The sequence below is a fragment of the Budorcas taxicolor genome, chromosome 5, assembly GCF_023091745.1.
Source record: "Budorcas taxicolor isolate Tak-1 chromosome 5, Takin1.1, whole genome shotgun sequence".
Classification (NCBI taxonomy): Eukaryota; Metazoa; Chordata; class Mammalia; order Artiodactyla; family Bovidae; genus Budorcas; species Budorcas taxicolor.
The window spans coordinates 49,918,606-49,940,298 of NC_068914.1; the positions used below are offsets into that span (position 1 = coordinate 49,918,606).

The 21,693-nt window shown below is 37.8% G+C and overlaps 1 protein-coding gene across 1 annotated transcript in view; it reads right to left on the bottom strand.

Moving 5' to 3' along the window:
* Positions 1-19,981, bottom strand: part of CAPS2 (calcyphosine 2) — a 40,291-nt gene extending 20,310 nt beyond the window's left edge. The window contains 8 exon segments of the mRNA XM_052640775.1: positions 3,843-3,910; positions 6,565-6,687; positions 13,072-13,242; positions 14,687-14,812; positions 14,904-14,949; positions 16,566-16,599; positions 16,602-16,614; positions 19,877-19,981. Of these exon segments, the coding sequence (XP_052496735.1) occupies positions 3,843-3,910; positions 6,565-6,687; positions 13,072-13,242; positions 14,687-14,812; positions 14,904-14,949; positions 16,566-16,599; positions 16,602-16,614; positions 19,877-19,957 (662 nt within the window). The 5' untranslated portion in view covers positions 19,958-19,981.
* Positions 19,982-21,693: the final 1,712 nt, after the last annotated feature.

Here is a 21,693-nt window from a genome sequence, read left to right on the forward strand (position 1 = left end):
GCACTGAACCCTTGTGTCCTCCGTCTCCTGCATGGATACAGATTCTTTATCCACTGGGCCACCCGGGAAGCAACCAATACATAGGTCTTACAGATTTTATTCTGATTGACATGGATGTTACTGGAAGGTTTGATGTGGCTTATGTTTTTAATGAACTCAATGGCTGCTAGGTTGAGAATACACCAATTAGGGGCAAATGCAGGTACAATGAGTCTAATTAGAAAGTGTCTGAAATAATCCAGGAGACAGGAAATGACAGGGTGAACAGGGAGGGTGGCAGCAGAGAGGGATAAATTTATTTTGATGGTTGACCTGAGTTTGCCAACGAACTGCATATAGGATTTGAGTGAAAGAGAAGGATTAAAGGCATTAACAAGATTTTAAGCCTAAATAACTCGAAGAATTATTACAAATAGCTGAGAAAAGAAAAGATCCAAAAGGCAAAGGAGAAAAGGAAAGACATACCCATCTGAATGCAGAGTTCCAACAACTAGCACGGAGAGATAAGAAAGCCTTCGTCAGTGATCAGTGCAAAAAAACCAGAGGGAAACACTAGAATAGGAAAGACTAGAAATCTCTTCAAGAAAATTAGAGATACCAAGGCAACTTCTCATGCAAAGATGGGCACAATAGAGGACAGAAATATATATGGACCTAACAGAAGGAGAAGACATTAAGAAGAGGTGGCAAGAATACACAGAAGAACTATACAAAAAAGATCTTCATGACCCAGATAACCAGGATGGTGTGATCACTCACCTAGAGCCAGACATCCTGGAATGTGAAGGCAAGTGGACCAGAGGAAGCATCACTATGAACAAAGCTAGTGGAGGTGATGGATTCCAGTTGAGCTATTTCAAATCCTAAAAGATGATGCTGTGAAAGTGCTGCACTCAATATGCCAGCAAATTTGGAAAACTCAGCAGTGGCCACAGGACTGGAAAAGGTCAGTTTTCACCAATCCCAAAGAAAGGAAATGCCAAAGAATGCTCAAACTACCATACAGTTGCACTCATCTCACACACTAGTGAAGTAATGCTCAAAATTCTCCAAGCCAGGCTTCAGTAATACATGAACCGTGAACTTCCAGATGTTCAAGCTGGTTAGAAAAGGCAGATGATCCAGAGATCAAATTGCCAACATTTGACAGATCATTGAAAAAGCAAGAGAATTCCAGAAAATAAATCTACTTCTGCTTTATTGACTATGACAAAGCCTTTGACTGTGTGGATCACCACAAACTGTGGAAAATTCTTCAAGAGATGGGAATACCAGAGCACCTGACCTATCTCCTGAGAAACCTGTATGCAGGTCAGGAAGCAACAGTTAGAACTGGACATGGAACAACAGACTGGCTCCAAATGGGAAAAGGAGTACGTCAAGCTGTATATTGTCACCCTGCTTATTTAACTTATATGCAAAATACATCATGAGAAATGCTGGGCTGGATGAAGCACAAGATGGAATCAAGATTGCCGGGAGAAATATCAATAACCTCAGATATGCAGATGACACCACCCTTACGGCAGAAAGCGAAGAAGAACTGAAGAGCCTCTTGATGATAGTGAAAGAGTAGCATGAAAAAGTTGGCTTAAAACTCAACACTCAGAAAACAAAGATCATGGCATCCAGTCCCAACACTTCATGGCAAATAGATGGGGAAACAATGGAAACAGTGAAAGACTTTATTTTGGGGGGCTCACAAATCACTGCAGATGGTGACCACAACCATGAAATTAAAAGACACTTGCTCCTTGGAAGAAAAGCTATGAGCAACCTAGACAGAAAATTAAAAAGCAGAGACATTATTTTGTCAACAAAGATCCATCTAGTCAAGGCTATGGTTTTCCCAGTGGTCATGTATGGATGTGAGAGTTGGACTATAAAGAAAGCTGAGCACCAAAGGATTGATGCTTTTGAACTGTGGGGCTGGAGAAGACTCTTGAGAGTCCCTAGGATGGCAAGGAAATCAAACTAGTTAATACTAAAGGAAATCAGTCCTGAATATTCACTGGAAGGACTGATGCTGAGGCTGAAACTCCAATACTTTGGCCCCCTGATGTGAAGAACTGACTGCTTTAAAAGCCCCTGATGCTGGTAAACATCTAAGGCAGGAGTAGAAGGGGACGACAGAGAATCAGAATGTTGGATGGCATCACTGACTCGATGGACATGAGTTTGAGTAAGCTCTGGGAGATGGTGATGGACAGGGAGGCCTGGCGTGCTGCAGTCCACGGGGTTGCAAAGAGTTGGACATGATTGAGCGACTGAACTGACGGACTGAACTTGAAGAACATTGTTGCCATGGAAGAAAACTAAAGAGGATTTCATAATGAGGGAGCGAAAGAGAACAACTTTCAGAAACCAAAGCAACATTTTCCAACGTTACTTTAGGATTTGGGTTAGGGCTGCATCAGCATATAGGTGGTTACTGAAGACCCGATACTGGATGAAATCACCTAGAAAGTAAAAGGAGAAGTCCAAGAAGTAGAAGTCCTTGTGTATTCCTGGGTGTAAAGATAGGAGAGGTGAAGAGGAGCTAAGACAGGAGACTAAGGACTTAAAGGAGGAGGATAAACCAACCACATGTGGCATGCCAAAAGCCAAGGGAGGAAAAAAAAATGCTTCACAGAGAAGAAAGTACTCAACCCAGTAGATGGCACTGATGGGTTGAGTAACTGAGAATTAGGTAATTGCCATTAACCCAACAATATGGATGCCACTAGAAGGAAATGGCAACCCACTCCAGTGTTCTTGCCTGGAGAGTCCCAGGGATGGGGGAGCCTGGTGGGTTGCCATCTATGGGGTCACACAGAGGCGGACACGACTGAAGCGAGTTAGCAGCAGCAGCAGCAGCTATCTTATGAAGAGACACTGCGGTGGCATTTTGGGAGTAAAAATGTAAAGTCAGTTCATGAGGTAATAAAAGGGGAAATACTGAAGACTGTAACAAAACTGCATCCAAAAATTAGCTAAGAAACAGATATATAGACTATCATTCTTTCCCCCTGCCAACCAACTAAGTAGTTATCGTTTTCAAAGCTAAACTTGAGTCTTACCTCTGCTGTGAAGACTTCCTAGACTATTCCAGCCTCTTCTGAAATCCTGCATTACTTACATATTCATGCAATTTAGCACAGCAGGTATTGAAACTTTATCCAGTTTTCTAAGGGTTGCAAAACTTTACATTAGGCTTTAGAACTCTTGACAATCCCACAGTTCCCAAACTGTGCAGAGTCACACTCGGGTGTCACAGGGAAGTCGAAGGAACACCACTGGATATGTTTTGTTTTTGAGGGAAATAGTGATACTCATAATTGTGGCATACCACAAAAACTACTAGCTCCAAGTAATTCACAGCTTCAGCAAAATACCACATTACACGCTGTCAATGAATGGTATCACATCTTTGAAAAACCGGCTTTTCTACAGTTGCTGTGATAAAAAGGGGGGGGCCAGGTGGGCTAGAAAGTGAGCGTGGCAGCATTTATACAATTCTAAGATTTGAGAGATTATTTGTCATCCAAGAAGCGCATATGTCCCATTAGTGAGTAACTGCATATTTATGAAGGAAATAAAAACTTTTTTTTTCAATTTGTATTATTTTTTCAGATGACCATTAAGTTATTAGGAAGAAAATATTTACTAAACTATTTAGACAAAAAATGCTTAGTAAATAGAACTTTTAAGTATTTCTGTTGGGCAAAGAGCCTGGTGGGAAAAAAAAGTGCGGTAAACAGAGAAAGTACGGAAACCTCTGAGCTGACCATTCCAATGCAGATGTCATGTATAAAAAGGAAATGTAACAAATGCTTTCTGAATGGATCTCTATCAACGCTTGCCTGGATAAGTGGTCTATCATCACTTGCTCTGCAACCGTCTGTTTCTTCTTCTCTGCAGCCACAACATCCTGAGAAGAGAAAATGAAGAAAACGCCATTGTCCATAAAGCAGAACAATACTATAGTTAACACAAGAGTCCTAAAACATAAATAAGCATTTCCAATTTCTTTCTTAAAGATTACCATACCATCTTTTCCCAGTGGCTTTCCCGGTGGCTCAGCAGGGAAAGAATCTGCCTGCAACGCAGGAGCCACAGGAGATGTGGATTTGATCCCCGGGTCAGGAAGACCCCCGGGTCAGGAAGATCCCGGGTCAGGAAGACCCCCGGGTCAGGGAGACCCCCGGGTCAGGGAGATCCCTGGGTCAGGAAGACCCCCGAGTCAGGAAGATCCCGGCTTTGATCCCCGGGTCAGGAAGATCCCCCGGGTCAGGAAGACCCCCAGGTCAGGAAGATCCCCCGGGTCAGGAAGACCCCCAGGTCAGGAAGATCCCGGCTTTGATCCCCGGGTCAGGAAGATCTCCCGGGTCAGGAAGACCCCCGGGTCAGGAAGATCCCGGCTTTGATCCCTGGGTCAGGAAGATCCCCCGGGTCAGGAAGACCCCCGGGTCAGGAAGATCCCCCGGGTCAGGAAGATCCCCCGGGTCAGGAAGACCCCGGGGTCAGGAAGATCCCCCGGGTCAGGAAGATCCCCTGGAGAAGGAAATTGCAACCTGCTCCGGTATTCTTGCCTGAGAAGTCTCATGACAGAGGAGCCTGCAGGCTACTGTCCATGGGCTTGCAAAGAGTTGGACATGACCGACAGACTAAGCACATTCATATCATCATTAATAAATTTGAATTCCAATTATTTAATCTAAAAATACATTTATTTGCTAAAATGTAACACCGTTAAATTTTGGCAGAAATCATCAGTGATTTCCATATCAGTCAGACAATGGCTGTAAAATCCAAAAGCAAGCGAGAGAGGTGACATTGCTGAGTCTAGAGTCCATGGAGAACATGCACCTTTGGTGTTGACATTTACGGTGACTTACACTTTGGAGGAAATGTTAGAACCACCCTCAGGCACATTGATTTAGAGAGCTGTGTAAACAGAAGGCAGATTAGAAGCAGAAATCACACAAATGCAACTGAAAAATCACAAAGTGGAAGAGACGGACATAAAAACCATAAGTTCACTGCCTCTGTTCATTTAGTTAAAAACTAAGTTGAAAAGTTTCCACCTACATTTAAAAAGTATATTGGTACTAATTTCACATGCATTCAAAATTTACTTATGTAAAACATCTCCTTTAAAAGATTGATACAGGGGTGCTACCACAATAGAGTAAAATGTGCTTAATGGTGAATTAAGATACGATGCTACTAAGAAAGTAACTGAATGGGAAAAGAAATCCACAAACACCTAGATAGCTCTGGATTATACTAAGAGCAGTAGCCAAAAGGCCTCATGTATTTTGTAACATCCAATCAAGTATAACTTTAGTGAAAAATGAAAGTTGTTCAGTCATGTCTGACTCTTTGTGACACCGTGAACTGTAGCCTGCCAGTCTCCTCCATCCATGCAATTCTCCAGGCAAGAATACTGGAGTGGATTGCCATTACCCTTTTAGGGGATCTTCCCAACCCTGGGATAAAACGAGGGACTCCTGCATTGCAGGCAGATTCTGTACTGTCTGAGCCACCAGGGAAGCCCCCAAAGAGTATACTTTAGAAATATACCAAAATAAGCCTTATCTGGGACACAACTTTGCCCTATAAGGAACATTTTTTAATTTTTCCATAACCCTGGTAATACTTGTTTTTCTATCAAGTATAAACATCTATATAATAATAGGCATATAAAACAATGTACATGTGATTTTTAACAAACAAACAAATTACCAGCTTGGGACATCTGCAGAAAATCAGTCCACCTGGCCTAGAGATTGATGACATCTTGCTGTCAGTTCAGAATGGATTGATTCAGGATGATTGCTATCCAAATAAAATCTATTTTGAATATCCACTCAATGATAATATATCTAGCTAAATCCACGTTGCTTTATTATTATTTAGGCCATCTAAAGCAGAATTTTCTCAATTTTAAGCCAACACACACTGATAGCCCATCAATCAATTACAGGTGTACCTGAGGTATTAATCACCTGGGGGAGTCTAGGGAGCCAATGGCCTCCAACTTCAAGCGGCTTGGTCTGCATAAGCCAGGACACTATAGAAATGCTATAATTATCTACTTGTACAATAACTAGTCTAAGTAATACTCATTAAGAAATCTCATTGATTTTGTAAAAGGTATAATTTAAAGTTACCATTGAGACTAGGGCTTTGCTTCCCTTTTCCTAAAGAAAAATTACATTATCCCTGCCCTTCAGTTTTATTAGCTTATGATTTTCAAAACAAAAAGATTATCCAGCTACTTCTTTGTGGGGAAAGCGGTGATACCAGATTAGCCCATTGTCTTCATGGTCAGTTAACATTCTGAACAGTGTAAACTAAATTTTTACAAACTTCCAAAGATGGAAGATGACTTTTCCACAGTAAACATACCAAACGTCAATCCATGGTAGAAGTGAGGACTGAACCTGGCGTATTAATGACTATTCACCTCAGTTCAACTTCAACTATCAGAAGCAATTATTCAAATTTAAGGATGCAAAATTTCGGAGGACAAATTATCTTAAACGGTTTATCAAATCAGTAAAAGTACCAATAACTTACAGCATCAGATTTTCCTGTTCTCTGCTGGAGACTGTGAGGGTTGTCTGCATAACCCTGCTGTAGCAAGGCTTTCCTGTCCAGAGTTGTCAGACCATCTGTGATGCCTTCTGCACCTTGTACACACTAGATGTGAAGCAATAAGTGAACCCTCATATGCATGCTTAGAACATTTGTTTTTAACAATATAAAGAATAAAATAATGACTGGATACATCAGATTAAGAGTATAGGCTCTGATAATCAGACCACCTATAGAATCCAGCTCTCCCACTTTCTAGCTAGAAAACATCTCTGTGCCTCAGTTTACTCATAAATAAAATGGCAATTAATTAGTAACTGTTTTGTACTCAAAAAAATGATTAAATGAGGTGATACATGGCCAACACATTTCATAAGTACTTGACATATAGTAAGCATTACATAAAAAACAGCAACTATTATAATTGTCCATTTGAGTCTTTGTAAATACAGTTAATAAATATGGGCATGTCATTCATTTATAAAGCTAAGTTCACAAGTAAAATGATACTAATATATGGGTGTATCCTTTAAGATTGTCAAAATCAAACACAAACAGAAACCAGCCTTAAAAATTCCCTGAGCAGACAATACCAGTTTAGTCATACAAGCAAAGCTTAATTTAGCTTATTTTACAAGACAAGTGAGACTAACTTCACCAGGGTTACTTCCTGCTTATGTCTCTAGAAATCATAAGTGAAACTTAAACTGTTCCCCCAAACTGATATGAAGTAACCACTAACCCATCCATTATCATTTAAGAAAATTCTGGTATCATAACCAATCACTGTGTAGCATAAACAGTCACTGCCTCCACACTATGTAAACTGCTTTATAACAATAGCTCCCTGGGTCTCTTTCCATGTTTAATTTGAGTACTTCCAGTTCACGACCTGACCGTTTGGTGTGTACACAAAACTTTTATTAATTACTGCTTTGGTGATTCATTGGTTTTACGTCTGCTATTTCTGAACTTTTAACAACATTCTAAAGAGGTAAATGCTAAATTTTTCTCTGAATACTAGATGTGTTTATATGACCTTAACAAAATATAATGCTCCAATAGGATGACAACTTATCAAAAATGTGATAGATTACAAGTATATCTCCCCAGGGCTTGTTCTTACTTTAGATTTTCCTTGAAAGGTCTCATTTCATCTTCATAGTCTTCGACGTCTCCATGACCTTCGATTGCTACATGAAACCTTATTATACATTTGTTTATGATTTGTTGCCTGCCTCTCCTGTTGTAAGTTCCATGAGGGCAGGAACCTTGTCTGTCTTTTTCATTGCAGGATTCCTGGTGCCAGAGCAGGACCACATGAAGTTGGCACTGTATATGTATCCAATGAATGAACAATAAATCTTAAGTGTGTACTATTGGGAAATAAATTTATGAGGATACTTTATAATTTTATTTATTTACCCACTAATAGCTGTTTTTCCTAAGTAGTGATTTGACAGTCACCAAAAAGATGTTTAACATTATATAAGGTAAATTTAAGAAAGATTAAATTAACAGACATGTTTCAGTATAAGCCAGGTTCTATATTAAGTATAGGTTGGAGGAAACTTTGAAAGTCATCTTACTTTGTTTCAACTTGTTTTCAGCCTTTTACCCAAGGGAAACAGTGGCATTTCCACTTGGCATCTCAGATTTAACCTCTTCAAATCAGACTTCACTGTGATATCCCCCACTCCAGTTAATGAAAAATACACCCTTTGAACTGCTCAGCTCAAAAAGCCTTAGAGTCATCTTTCATCTTTCCTTTCTCTCAAGCCTAAAACCAATCCTTCACCAAAGATTCTGAGCCTTACCTTCAGAAACTGTCTAGAATCGAACTTCTCGTTGTGACCACTTCTTATCCAAATCTGCTGCAACCACCTGCAAGCAGGCATCCTTATCTCTTGCCTGGATTATTGGGATAGCCTCCACAGTAAAACCCATTATCAACAAAACAGAATAGAAGATAAAGACCTCTCTGATCTGCCTCGCAGCCTCTGCTTCCATTTAACACACTGAAAAAATCTCCTCCCACCTCTCTCTTGCTCTTCTCCCTCATCACACTGCTCTTAATATTTCTTAAATACTCCATGCCCACTCCTATTTCATGACACTGAGAGTTTCTTCTAACTGGTTTGCCTCTTACCCCTTTTGAATGTGCCCTAAAATGTTACCTTATAGAAAAGATCTCTGATGATCCTGTACAAACTACAACCCCAACCTTGGCTTTCCAAGTTTCCTTTACTCATAGCATTTATCATCATCTATCATATTAGAGGACTCAGAAGATAAAGAATCTGCCTGCAATGCAAGATATCCGGGTTCCATCTCTGAGTCAGGAAGATCCTCTGCAGAAGGGAATGGCTACCCAACTGGTTCATTCATTCATTTATTCTGTTTTATTTTCCTGCAAGAGCAGGGATATTTGTCTGTTTTAGTCACTGACTTATAACCAGTGCTTGGAAAGATATCTTGCATATCATGAAACATTAGAGAACTATTTTTGAAAGAATAAACAATGAATGAATTAGTAGGTATTTTGTCTTTTTATAGAGTTGGTGAAAAAAGGTATACTTGCAATGATCGCAAGCTAGTAAAGTAATGCTCAAAATTCTCCAAGCCAGGCTTCAGCAATACGTGAACCGTGAACTTCCTGATGTTCACATTGGTTTTAGAAAAGGCAGAGGAACCAGAGATCAAATTGCCAACATCAGCTGGATCATCGAAAAAGCAAGAGAGTTTCAGAGAAACATCTATTTCTGCTTTATTGACTATGCCAAAGCCTTTGACTGTGTGGATCACAATAAGCTGTGGAAAATTCTTCCAAAGATGGAAATACCAGAACACCTGACCTGGCTCTTGAGAAACCCGTATGCAGGTCAGGAAGCAACAGTTAGAACTGGACATGGAACAACAGACAGGTTCCAAATAGGAAAAGGAGTATGTCAAGGCTGTATATTGTCACCCTGCTTATTTAACTTAGATGCAGAGTTTATCATGAGAAATGCTGGGCTGGAAGAAGCATAAGCTGGAATCAAGATTGCCGGGAGAAATATCAATAACCTCAGACATGCAGATGACACCACCCTTATGACAGAAAGTGACGAAGAACTGAAGAGCATCTTGATGAAAGTGAAAGTGGAGAGTGAAAAAGTTGGCTTAAAGCTCAACATTCAGAAAACGATCATGGCATCTAGTCCCATCACTTCATGGGAAATAGATGGGGAAACAGTGGAAACAGTGTCAGACTTTATTTTGGGGGCTCCAAAATCACTGCAGATGGTGCTACAGCCATGAAATTAAAAGATGCTTACTCCTTGGAAGAAAAGTTATGATCAACCTAGTGAAGTGAAGTGAAGTCGCTCAGTCGTGTCTCACTCTTTGCGACCCCAAGGACTGTAGTCTACCAGGCTCCTCTTGTCCATGGGATTTTCCAGGCAATAGTCCTGGAGTGGATTGCCATTTCCTTCTCCAGGGGATCTTCCCAACCCAGGGATTGAACCTGGGTCTCCCGCATTGTAAACAGACGCTTTACCGTCTGAGCCACCAGGGAAGTCCCATGATCAACCTAGACAGCATATTAAAAAGCAGAGACATTACTTTGTCAACAAAGGTCCATCTCGTCAAGGCTACGGTTTTTCCAGTAGTCATGTATGGATGTGAGAGTTGGACTATAAAGAAAGCTGAGCGCCAAAGAATTGATATTTTTGAACTGTGGTGTTGGAGAAGACTCTTGAGAGTCCCTTGGACTGCAAGGACATTCAACTAGTCCATCCTAAAGGAGATCAGTCCTGGGTGTTCACTGGAAGGACTGATGTTGAAGCTGAAACTCCAATCCTTTTACCACCTGATGTGAAGAGCTGACTCATTTGAGAAGACCCTGATGCTGGGAAAGATTGAGGGCAGGAGAAGAAGGGGACGACAGAAGATGAGATGGTTGGATGGCATCACCGACTCAATGGACATGGGTTTGGGTGGACTCTGGGAGATGGTGATAGACAGAGATGCGTGGTATGCTGCAGTTCATGAGGTTGCAAAGAGTTGGACACAACTGAGTGACTGAACTGAACAGAACTGAATACAAGTACTATTAATTAATACTAATTTGGAAATTAATATTATTTCCTGTAAAACTGAATTTTGATTTTCAGTGTTTTATTTAAAGGTATTTCATTACTTTAAAAATATATATTTATGTACCCACACAGATATATATAAATTTACATTTTAGGAGGTAAAATAATTTGATAGTGAGATTCATCACCTTTTATACTAAATGGAAGGAAAACTGAACACAGGAGTTTTGCCTTTAGAATAAAGCAGATTGGAACTATTTTACTGTTTGATATTATCAGTTGATTGATGTATCAACCTATTTAATTAGTAGCTATATCCTTTAATTATTGTCTTGGATTCTAAATTCATCTAACTTTAGCTTTTCTTTATCAGCTGCTGTTGCTGCTGCTAAGTCACTTCAGTCGTGTCTGACTCTGTGCGACCCCATAGACAGCAGCCCACCAGGCTCTGCCGTCCCTGGGATTCTCTAGGCAAGAACACTGGAGTGGGTTGCCATTTCCTTCTCCAGTGCATAAAAGTGAAAAGTGAAAGTGAAGTCACTGAGTCGTGTCCAATCTTTATCAGCAAAGAGAATCAATTTGCATGTGAATTCCTGCTTTAAAGAGGGGCTATGTTTCAGATATCAGGGACCTCTTTTATTTCTAGAGATTTACTATCCCAGTGGTAATTCATGTAATTATAATAGGATTTATTAACAGCAAATTTATACAGCAGTTTTGGTTCTAATAAGAGTATAATTTAAAATGACATCAGATAAGTTGCTCAAACTCCATAAGTACAAGATTATTATATATAGAATATATAGAAACCAGGGATTTTTTGTAAGACTACCAAAGACATATTAACTTCTAATATGTAGGTTAAAAAAAATCAAAAAAGTAAAACAAGATCTTCTCCAAAAGAACATATGCAAATATTGGCTTTTATTTATAAAACCCTTACTCATTCATATGGGAAGATTTGCAAACAATATTTCTCTTCTCTTAAACCAAAAGTAAATAAGCATCCTCGTTTGAACTTCTGTTCAAGGGTATCAAGGTTTTACTTTAAAACTGTTTGAATTGTTTTGCCATGAAAAGGAAAGCATGCACTTACAGGAACTTTCATTCTGTTTTCCCAACATTATTACAGTAATCTAACTATCACATGGTAGATCCTACAGCTACTACACACCCAGATGCTAAACAGTTATGAAATTGTCCCACCTGCTATTACAGACACTAGAATACTATATTTATGTACATCTGTTTGAATCTGGAAAATTAGTTTTAAAATAAATGGGGAACCCGTGTATACCTGTGGCGGATTCATGTTGATGTATGTCAAAACCAGTACAATATTGTAAAGTAATTAACCTCCAACTAAAATAAATAAATTTATATTAAAAAAAATTAAAAAGACCAAATAATCCCATAACTTTTGTTACGCTTTTAGCTAAATACCATGGGTTTTAGTGAGTTCTAGATAGTCCCTACATGGACTAGAAAAAAAAAAAAAGCTGATATGCCACAGCTACTTACAACTTATTTAGGTATAAACTGACCATTCATGAATATGGGAGCAAAGTAAATATAATAAATTTAAAGGCTTTTCACAAACATACCAGAAAGGTCAAAGTTGAATTTTAGAAAGGTTTTACAACTTATTCTTTTTACTCAACAGTAAATGCTAAGTAAATACAACTATCAAACTTCCCTGAAAATACATTATTCTTATTAAAAGTTAACTGAATGAAGAATCATATCTAAGTGCTCTTTCTTTATGACCAGTAGTATCATAAATTATGCTTTCAAACCTTTCTAAAATTCAAGGTTCACCTTATCAATATGCTTGTGAAACACTATTAAATTTATCATGTTTACTTTGCTCTTATATTCATGAATGGTGAGTTTATATCTAATTAAGATTAAATTATAATATAACAGATTCAGCAATTCATAATATTAAAAATATCTCCCTAACTCAACTAGAAAACAATCATGGAGTGATGACAGTTTTAAAATAAAACAGGGTCACTTGAAAGTCTGAAACCACTTTTGACTTTAAAGTTTAGTCTTTAAAGTGAGACAAATAGAGTTCAAGACAGCTACATGGGAAACAGATATGTAATACTGCCTTATTTCCAACCCAAGGCAAGTGAAAAACTACAGAGAAAAGATGATTAGGTCATATGACTAAATTTTTCATATCTGAAAATGGTGATAATAACCCACTGAAGTTGTTGTGAAGAATAAACTAGTTAATTTAAGTAAAGTCCTTAAAAAGAGTCCCTGGCACATAGAAATAAGTGTTACCTATTATATTTTATTATGATTAACAGCAAGATAAATCAGGCAAAGAGATGTTTCTATAATACAAACACTGTTTTCTTTAAATTCCATTACAATTTTGTAAAGCCTCATACATTACCTTATCATCTGTCTTGTTTCTTGGAGTCTGTTGATATGTGACACTTGACTTTGCCTTTTTGGCATTTCTCTGACTGTATTGTTTATATCCCCCTTTCATTTCAGTTTTATATTGCTGATGTTTTAGTTTATATTTGTCTGTTGGTGCTGGCAAATTTTCAGGTATTCTGTCCTGCTCCAAGAAGTAAAAAGAAAAAGGATGCTATCGTGATAAAAAATTCAAAATTACTATTAATTTTCCTTATTAACATTAAACAAGTTTACTATTTACCTTAGCATTTATGCTTAAGAAATAGATAACTATGATCTATTTTCTATGGAGAGGTAATATTTAAAACATTTAGCTGGTGCAGCATGCCTGAGTGGGCACTGGCCTCAAATACCCTAAGCCTGTATCTTGTTTCACAGCTGGACATCAGTCCTAGCTCTAAAACAGAGAGAAGAAAGAACGACTTTTCTCTCTACTTAGGAGTTACAGATAGATTATTTTACTCCTGCCTCAGAAAACCTCCATTGCAAAACATTTCTTCCAGAATAGTCATTGAACTTGGAGGTCACTAATATTGAGACGCTCCGGTTGCCAGTTCTAGAATATTGAAATATTCTATCTTACGGTGTTATCTGGCTCCCTTCCACATGACCATGGAATGAAAGGTAGCACAGCCAGGAGATAATAGAAACCTCCAAAGAATAGTAAGAAAATATATACTGTCCCAGAGAGGGACAGTAACTCCAACAGGAGGATGAAGCCAGTACATTTTCTATTTGAAACATTTTGTATCCAAGTCTATACCCCAGGAGAAGAATGAGAGGAGGCTTTGGGTGGAAACTGTAACATGATGCCGATTAAGGTACTTTCATGTAATTTAACCAAGACAAGATGGCGGAGATCATGAATGGAAAAAGATTAACAAAGACAGAAAAGCGAGCCCACCTGGTCATAGACTGCTAGTCAGAACTTGTGCTTGTGACATGAAATAAAACCCTTAATGTTGTTTCAAGGATAAATATGTTCCAAGGAGACAGCTTGGAATAAGTAGTTATTATTTACTTTATAGTATTCTTATAGCCTAAAGTATGTCAAGAGACATAAAAGTTTCAAGAGACCAGTTTTATATTGTTCAGCTAGCAACATCTGATCTAATTTTCTGCAATTAGTATAAACCTGTAGTTTACCAATTTTGTAAGGCATTTTAAAAATGCCATTCTTATGTGAGGCAAAAATGTAAAACAAAGTAAAATTCATCAACAGTATTGTCTGAGATACTAATATACACTATGTGTGTGTGTTAGTCACTCAGTTGTGTCCGACTCTTTGGACCCCATGGACTATAGACTGCCAGGCTTCTCTGTCCATGGAATTCTACAGGCCAGAACACTGGAGTGGGTAGCCATTCCCTTCTCCAGGGGATCTTCCCCACCCAGGGATCAAACACAGGTCTCCTGTATTGCAGGCATGTTCTTTAACGTCTGGGCCACCAGGGAAATCCTAATAGACACTAACTATATTTAAACTAAACAAAACATAGATTGACCATAATGAAATTTATGGATTAAATAGAGTAACAAGTGCATGCTGTACTTCTGAAAGTTGGTAATGAGAAGTAAATACTAACCAGGTCATATAGATGATGCTGATTATACAGTTTGTGACATGGTGTTACCCAACCAAAAGCAAAAGACGAATTTGTTGGGTTAAAATGAATATGGGCTGTACTAAGTGGCATATATGGTAAACCATCCTAAAAAAATAAAATTAAATGACACTAGTGATATGCTACCTATAGCACTGTGTTCAAATGTTCATAATATGAAATACCAAGTAAAAATTACCTCATCATCAGAGTCAACAAGGCTTCCCAGATCAAGTTGTGGGACCCTGAAAGAAATAGTTATGTATCCCATAATTTTTTTTTAAATGAGTCTTTAATAGTTGCAAGTCATATATGCTATATCTTACTATATAAACAGGTAAACTTAGCCAGTGGTGTGCTGGCTCTTACCAGCTGTGAGAGGCTTTTGTTAAATGTTCAGTAATATTTTGCACAGGTTGTTAACACAGAATTATTAAGACTAAAATTATGTAAACTTATAATTATATCAATTATATGAAAAACAAAGGTAATAAATATTCAAAACCCTCACTTCTTAATAGCTTTACTATACTTCACTATTTCTTGCTTTATAGAGGTTATTTATAGCTATCATATCTGAATGTCAATACATGGCTGGCATATCTTTCCAACTCTATGTTCAGTGATAGACTGAAATCAGCCACAGTGGGATTATTTACACAAATATGGGCAGATGTTATGAATCAGGCCTTGATATATTATTTTGTTGACTTCCAAGGCTGATAAACATGCTGGAGAAAATGTCAGTAGTGCATATTAAACTTAAAGTATTACTTAAAGTATTACCTGTAACTGTCACATGGTGAATAACAAAAAACTGAAGAAATATTATTCTAGTATGCAAAACTATTACTTGATTCAGCAAAGAAATCGCTCATGTCACTCTACAATTAATGAAAGTATCAACCAATATTCACCCTGATTGATATTTTCACAGAAAATGTATAAGCAACTTAAAATATACTTAACTTTATTTATCATTCGCAAGCAAAATATATGATAAGCTTATAATACATGTCTAGAAAACCAGTTGTTAGACATTTCCCAGCAAACAACTGTCTGTCATCACATGCTCAAGATTGTATCTCGCACATACACCTAGCTCTGTTCTTTGTCTGGATGAGCAAACAGGTATCTATTTTGTGGAACACGTGAAATTGCTGATATTTGCCCACTGTTAATCTATAAAAATGTCATTTTTATATAGTTCATGTTAATATATTACTTTTTAATTTCTATTTTCCAAGAAGCCCTGTAATTTAAGATATTGGATTGATTATAGATTATATATTATGATTCCATAAGATGTTACAGAAAAACCCAGATGAACATTTTGGCCAACCCAATATTTGAAAGAATATAAAAATCATATCCTTCCAAATTTTAAAAAGCAAAAATTTAAAATATATAACAATTAATGTATTCCAGTCCAAAATTAAATCACTTTAATAAGACTGATAAAATTGTCATATTCCTCAAGGTTAGATTAAAGAACAGATAACCTCCCATTAAATCCATTTTGACTATCCCAATAAAAGTACAGTATTTTACATAAATTTTTTAAAAAATGCTCTTAGTTGAATTTTCTAAATAAAACAATATTTTAACTTTTTCAGGAAAATAGAAAAATAATACTAGAAAATTAAACAACAAGAGAAGTATTAGTCTTAGTCCTACCATCCTATCCCAGGAAATACTTCAGTTTGGACAGAATAATTTTCAGGGCATCAACATGTATATAAACTTTTCTGTAGTTCTTAATCATAGCTATATATATAATTTTTCTTTCTCTTTTTGCTTCTCAATGTATATTTACATATTTACCCATTAAATAGCTCAAATGTGAAGAAATGTAACTTACACAGGTAGGCAAGGATCCTCCATAGCACATGATTTGAGGTCCATCTTTGCTTTAATTTAAAAAAATTAGAATCAGTAGGCATGTGTCATTTATTTATACTTTAAAAGATAACCAATGTGCCAAAGCAATAAGACCAATTATAATTTTTCTCAGTAAGCTTACATAAGAAATATTTAGGAAGCCCCAGCCCTACTGTGCTTGATATGCAGAGATAGGATAATAATCGGCATAGGACTCTGCTTGGGAAGACATTCACTCACAATGTGGAAAATACATGCTGAGACAGAGCACCTGCACAGAGCGTGTGTACCCAACCTAGTCTAGGGAACTGAGGTAGCTTTTTTCCAAAATTAAAAAGGAAACTTTAAATGGAGCTCTGAAGGATAGGTAGGAGTTAGTTAGCCAGACCAAGAGAGAAGGGAGAAAACTGCTCCAGCCAGGAGGAATAACCTGTACTTGTACAGGCCCACAGGCAAGAGCTGACAGAAAAGACTGAAATCCAGAGTGTGAGGAGGTAGTGGACAGAGCTGTTAAATTATAATGCAAAGTAAGGAGCCTGGGCTTTATCCCAAAGGAAATGGGAAGACAGTATAGGATTTAAGCAGAAAATGACAAATATATACAGGTATATGTTTGTAAATATTTGATTTTATTGCTAAAAAAATGGGTTCAAAGGGAGGGGATATATGGATACCTATGGCTGATTCATGTTGAGGTTTGACAGAAACAACAAAATTCTGTATAGTAATTATCCTTCAATTAAAAATAAATAAATTTAAAAAACTAATATGTCTCAATACATTGACAATAAAATGTCATCTTTATGTACCTGTGGGGGGAAAAAATAGGCAAAGACCTGAATATTACAGTGAACTTAGCCACCATGGAATAAGAACTATGTAGGAATCTTAGGGAAAGCTAAAGTTAAAAGCAGGAAATAATTTATTTATAAGCACTTACAGCTTATGAAATATTATCTAATGGGTCATTTTTATATTGATAGCAAGTACAGAAATTACATTCAAGACTGGGCTTCATCACTTAGACTACGAGAAAAACTCAGAGAAAAATTCAGCTCAGTATCAACTTTAACATGGCATTGTATTAAGTACTGTCCCAATAAATAGTTAAATTGCAGGAACGTAAAGTCATAAGAGGATCATCTAAATGGATGTATATATATTTAATATATAATAATAAAATAAAAACAAATATATATATTTGTTCTATTTAATTAATAATAAATTTACAATATAATTTCATATATATGAAAGAGTGAAAAGTGAGTGTTAGTTGTTCAGTTGTCTCTGCCTCTTTGCGACACCAGACTGTAGGCTGCCAGACTCCTCTCTCCATGGGGTTCTCTGTGGACAGAGGATCTAAATAGAATATAGCTGTTGTTTTCATCGTCATCATGATCATTATTATTCCCAAGAAAATGTTTTAACAGACATATTAAAATCTGTTAAATAGGTCTATCTAATAATGAGGCCATAGGGATAAATATTTCAGAATGGCAGTTATCTTTCCTGTCTAGTTACAATAAAATTGTGCTAGCTAATCCAGAATAAAGATGAATTATAGTTTGCAAATCCCTAGGCCAGAGATCAGCAATCTAGACACAGCTTTGTTTTTATGCTAAAGGTTTTGTTGGCACACAGCCATGTTCATTTATTTACAAATTGCCTATGTGTTCTCAAAGAAACTGCAAAGTGGAGACATTGTGCAGCCCATAAAGCCAAAAATATTTTTATTTTAAAAGTTGGATATTTTTGTATCCAATACTTCTTTTTATCCAATTCATTTTTAATGAATTTTATTTTTTAGAAGACTTTTAGGTTCACAGCAAACCTTCATAAAATGTACAGAGATTTGCATATTCTCTGAACTTACACCTGTATAGCCTCTCCCAAGAAGGGCTGCTTTGATTAAAATTATCAAATAGTTCAGATTTAACCCATAATATTTTGAACCACAAAAACCCCAAAGCTGTCACTCATGTATATAAGGAAGATGGCTGAACACAGAGGAAACAGCACAGATACTGAGGTCAGAACTGAAGCTCAAAATCCTGACGAGTCACTTAATCTCTAGGAGCCTCAGTTCTACCATATCTAAAAGCAGGTGAGGCCTGTCCCCTTGGGAGATGGTCCATACTCTGTGGAATGTGCTTCTCCCCGGGCCACCCTTCCCTTTGGGGATGGATCATATTCTGTCTATGCAATGCGTACGTCTAAATAAATCCACTTCTTACCTATCACTCTGTCTCTCCCTAAACGCTTTCTGCAACCAGAAATAAAGAACCTGAGCTTTAGTGAGTCCTGACACCAGCCTCCAATTAACTCTGGATGCTTGGAAGGAACCCTGAAACATCTCAGAGAGGAATGTTGAACTAATTAGGTTTATTTGGAACTAAGGCCCCCACCGAGGTGGAGGACGGAATGATGCTGTTGACACTTCTGACTTCAGTCAAGTAAAACCTGGACTCTGTCAGCCTTTGCCCCGATTCTATGCTCAATTCTCCTCTGCTCAAGCCCCATCATGAACATGCATGGACCCTTAGCTTAAAACTTCCCCAGTTTTGCAGTTCAGAGAGACTGCTTTGGGAAAAGGTCCCTACTGTTCTCCTTACTTGCTGCAAGTAATAAATCCTTCCTTCTCCCAAGTAAATAGATAGATAAAAATAAATAAGGGAAGTTAAAAATAATACCTAACTCAAAGGTTTGTTGTAAGAATAAAGTAAACTGTTGAAACATTTATTGCATTTGCTGATAAACAGTAGGCATTCAATATTTGAAACAGTAAGAATAGCAAGGAAATATATATCAATGTTATGTATTTCTAAACTAAATTTTATGTTTTCTCAATTCTGTGGTGATTACAAGGACAAAGTAGCTTTACACTTACACCTAATCAATAATATACAGTAGTGATATTAGGAAGGTGGAAAAGAGTGAAAGTCCTAACAACAGAAGCCCAGATTCTTTTCCTACCTAGATAACACAAAATATATATTGATTATTTTCTTCTTCTTTCTCCTTTTTTATTTTTTATATTTTATATGTATGCAGACATACATAGATAATTCTTAAATAATAAGAAAACATTGATAATCAGCTTAATTAAAAATAAAACATTCAAGTAATGATCACTTTTAAAGTAAGGATTATCTTCAATATTTTCTGTTATTCACATCTAAGTATTAATTCTAAATATTTGGGAGGATGAATTGTCATAAAAACATGAAGAAAGGAGTCAGAAAATTATTTAACGAATCATCCTACAAGAGGAAAATTATATAGCATACATACTTGTACTGGCTTCTTTCTTCCAGAGAATGGCTGAGTTTGAGTTGTAGGAGAAGCAGCAACTCCTTTAACGTCCAAATCCATTCAAGTTCATGTATTTACCAAGCAGTATACTTTGAAAAAGGTAAAACAATATAAAATGATAATTCTTATTCTAATTTTAAATAAGTCATACAAACTACATAATAATATTACATGGAAAGCAGTCAGGTGGTTAATCACTTTTCCATCTTTCACAAAATCAGCTTTCTGTGAGGCGACTACATTATGTGGGGCAACATTTATGGGGTAAATATTAGTCTGAGCAATGGCCCCCCTGAAGACGTTCATGTCCTAATCATCAGACTCTGTGAGTATGTTACCTTAAATGGCAAAAAGCTTTCCAGATATGATTAAGTTAGGATTTCAAAATATGGAGATTATCCTGAATTATGCAGGTGACCCAATTAATCACCTTATAAAAGGAAGGCAGGATGATCAGATTGAGAAGGATCTGAAGATGGACGCACAGGTCAGACAGGAGCTAGGATTTTAAGCAGCATTGAATCATAACTTCAGCGATTAAGCTCTCGTTCCAGGTGATACTGACTCACTGTGTAGACATCTTTTTGAAACCTTGAAGGAATGTAAATGTACTCCTGTTATGATGTTCTTTGTTTTGACAAGATATAAAACTGTGTTGAAAACCAGTCTGCTCCAGAGCATTTCCTCAGAGCTATCTGAGAGTATGTTTTCCAGGCCACAGTCCTCCTGCGGGCATGCTAGTCACTCCAGTTGTGTTTGACTGTGTGTGACCCTACGGACTGTAGCTGGCCAGGCTGCTCTGTCCATGGGATTCTCCAGACAAGAAATTGGAGTGGGTTGCCATGTTCTCCTCCAGGGAATCTTCCTGGCCCAGGGGTTGAACCCATGCCTCTTAGGTCTCCTGCATTGGCAGGTAGGTTCTTTACCACTAGGGCCACCCAGGAAGCCCCGCCCACTATAGTCCTCAGTTTTGACTCAAATAAAACTCTCTTCTATTCATGTTGCTGCTGTTGTTGTTGTTTAGTTGCTGAGTCATGTCCGACCCTTGGCTATTGATCTTCCCCATTGACACCCATTACCATAGCCCTCTCTCGAAAAAATCCCTTGCCCTAAGCCTGGGGTTCTACTGCATGAGCAAAGTCAGGAAGATTTACCAATTAACAGCAGACTTATTCTGAAAGCATCCCAGATCATTAGATTTGAGAACACCCTGACAGCACTAGCAAATGGCTTTCCTTTCAGAGATAGCTTTCAGAAGGAAGAAACTTGGGCTCCTCTGGTGACTCAGTGGTGAAGAGTCTGCCTGCCAATGCGGGAGACTCAGGGTCGATTCCTGATCCAGGACGATCCCAAATGCCATGCAGCAATGAAGCCCACGCACCACAAATATGGAGCCTGTGCTCTAGGGCACAGGAGCCATAGCTACGGAGCCCATATGCCACAGCAGAAGCCAGATGCCCTAGAGCCTGTATTCCACAAAAGAGAAGCCCGTGCACCTCAGCTAGACAGCAGCCCCCACTCACCAGAACCAAAGGAAAGCCTGAGCAGCAGAGACCCAGCACTTTCAGTCACTTCACAAGCACTATTGGATTTGCCAGGATGATTAGTGGCCATCAAACCCAAGTTGAAACAGAGGTGCTAAACAATCAGCTACCTGACTGACTCCATACATCAGCCTCACATTATTTATACCTTAATAACACTATCGTCCGGCTTCCCACGTGGCATTAGTGGTAAACCACTCCTGCCAATGAAGGAGACACAAGAGACACAGGTTCTGTTCCTAGGTGGGGAAG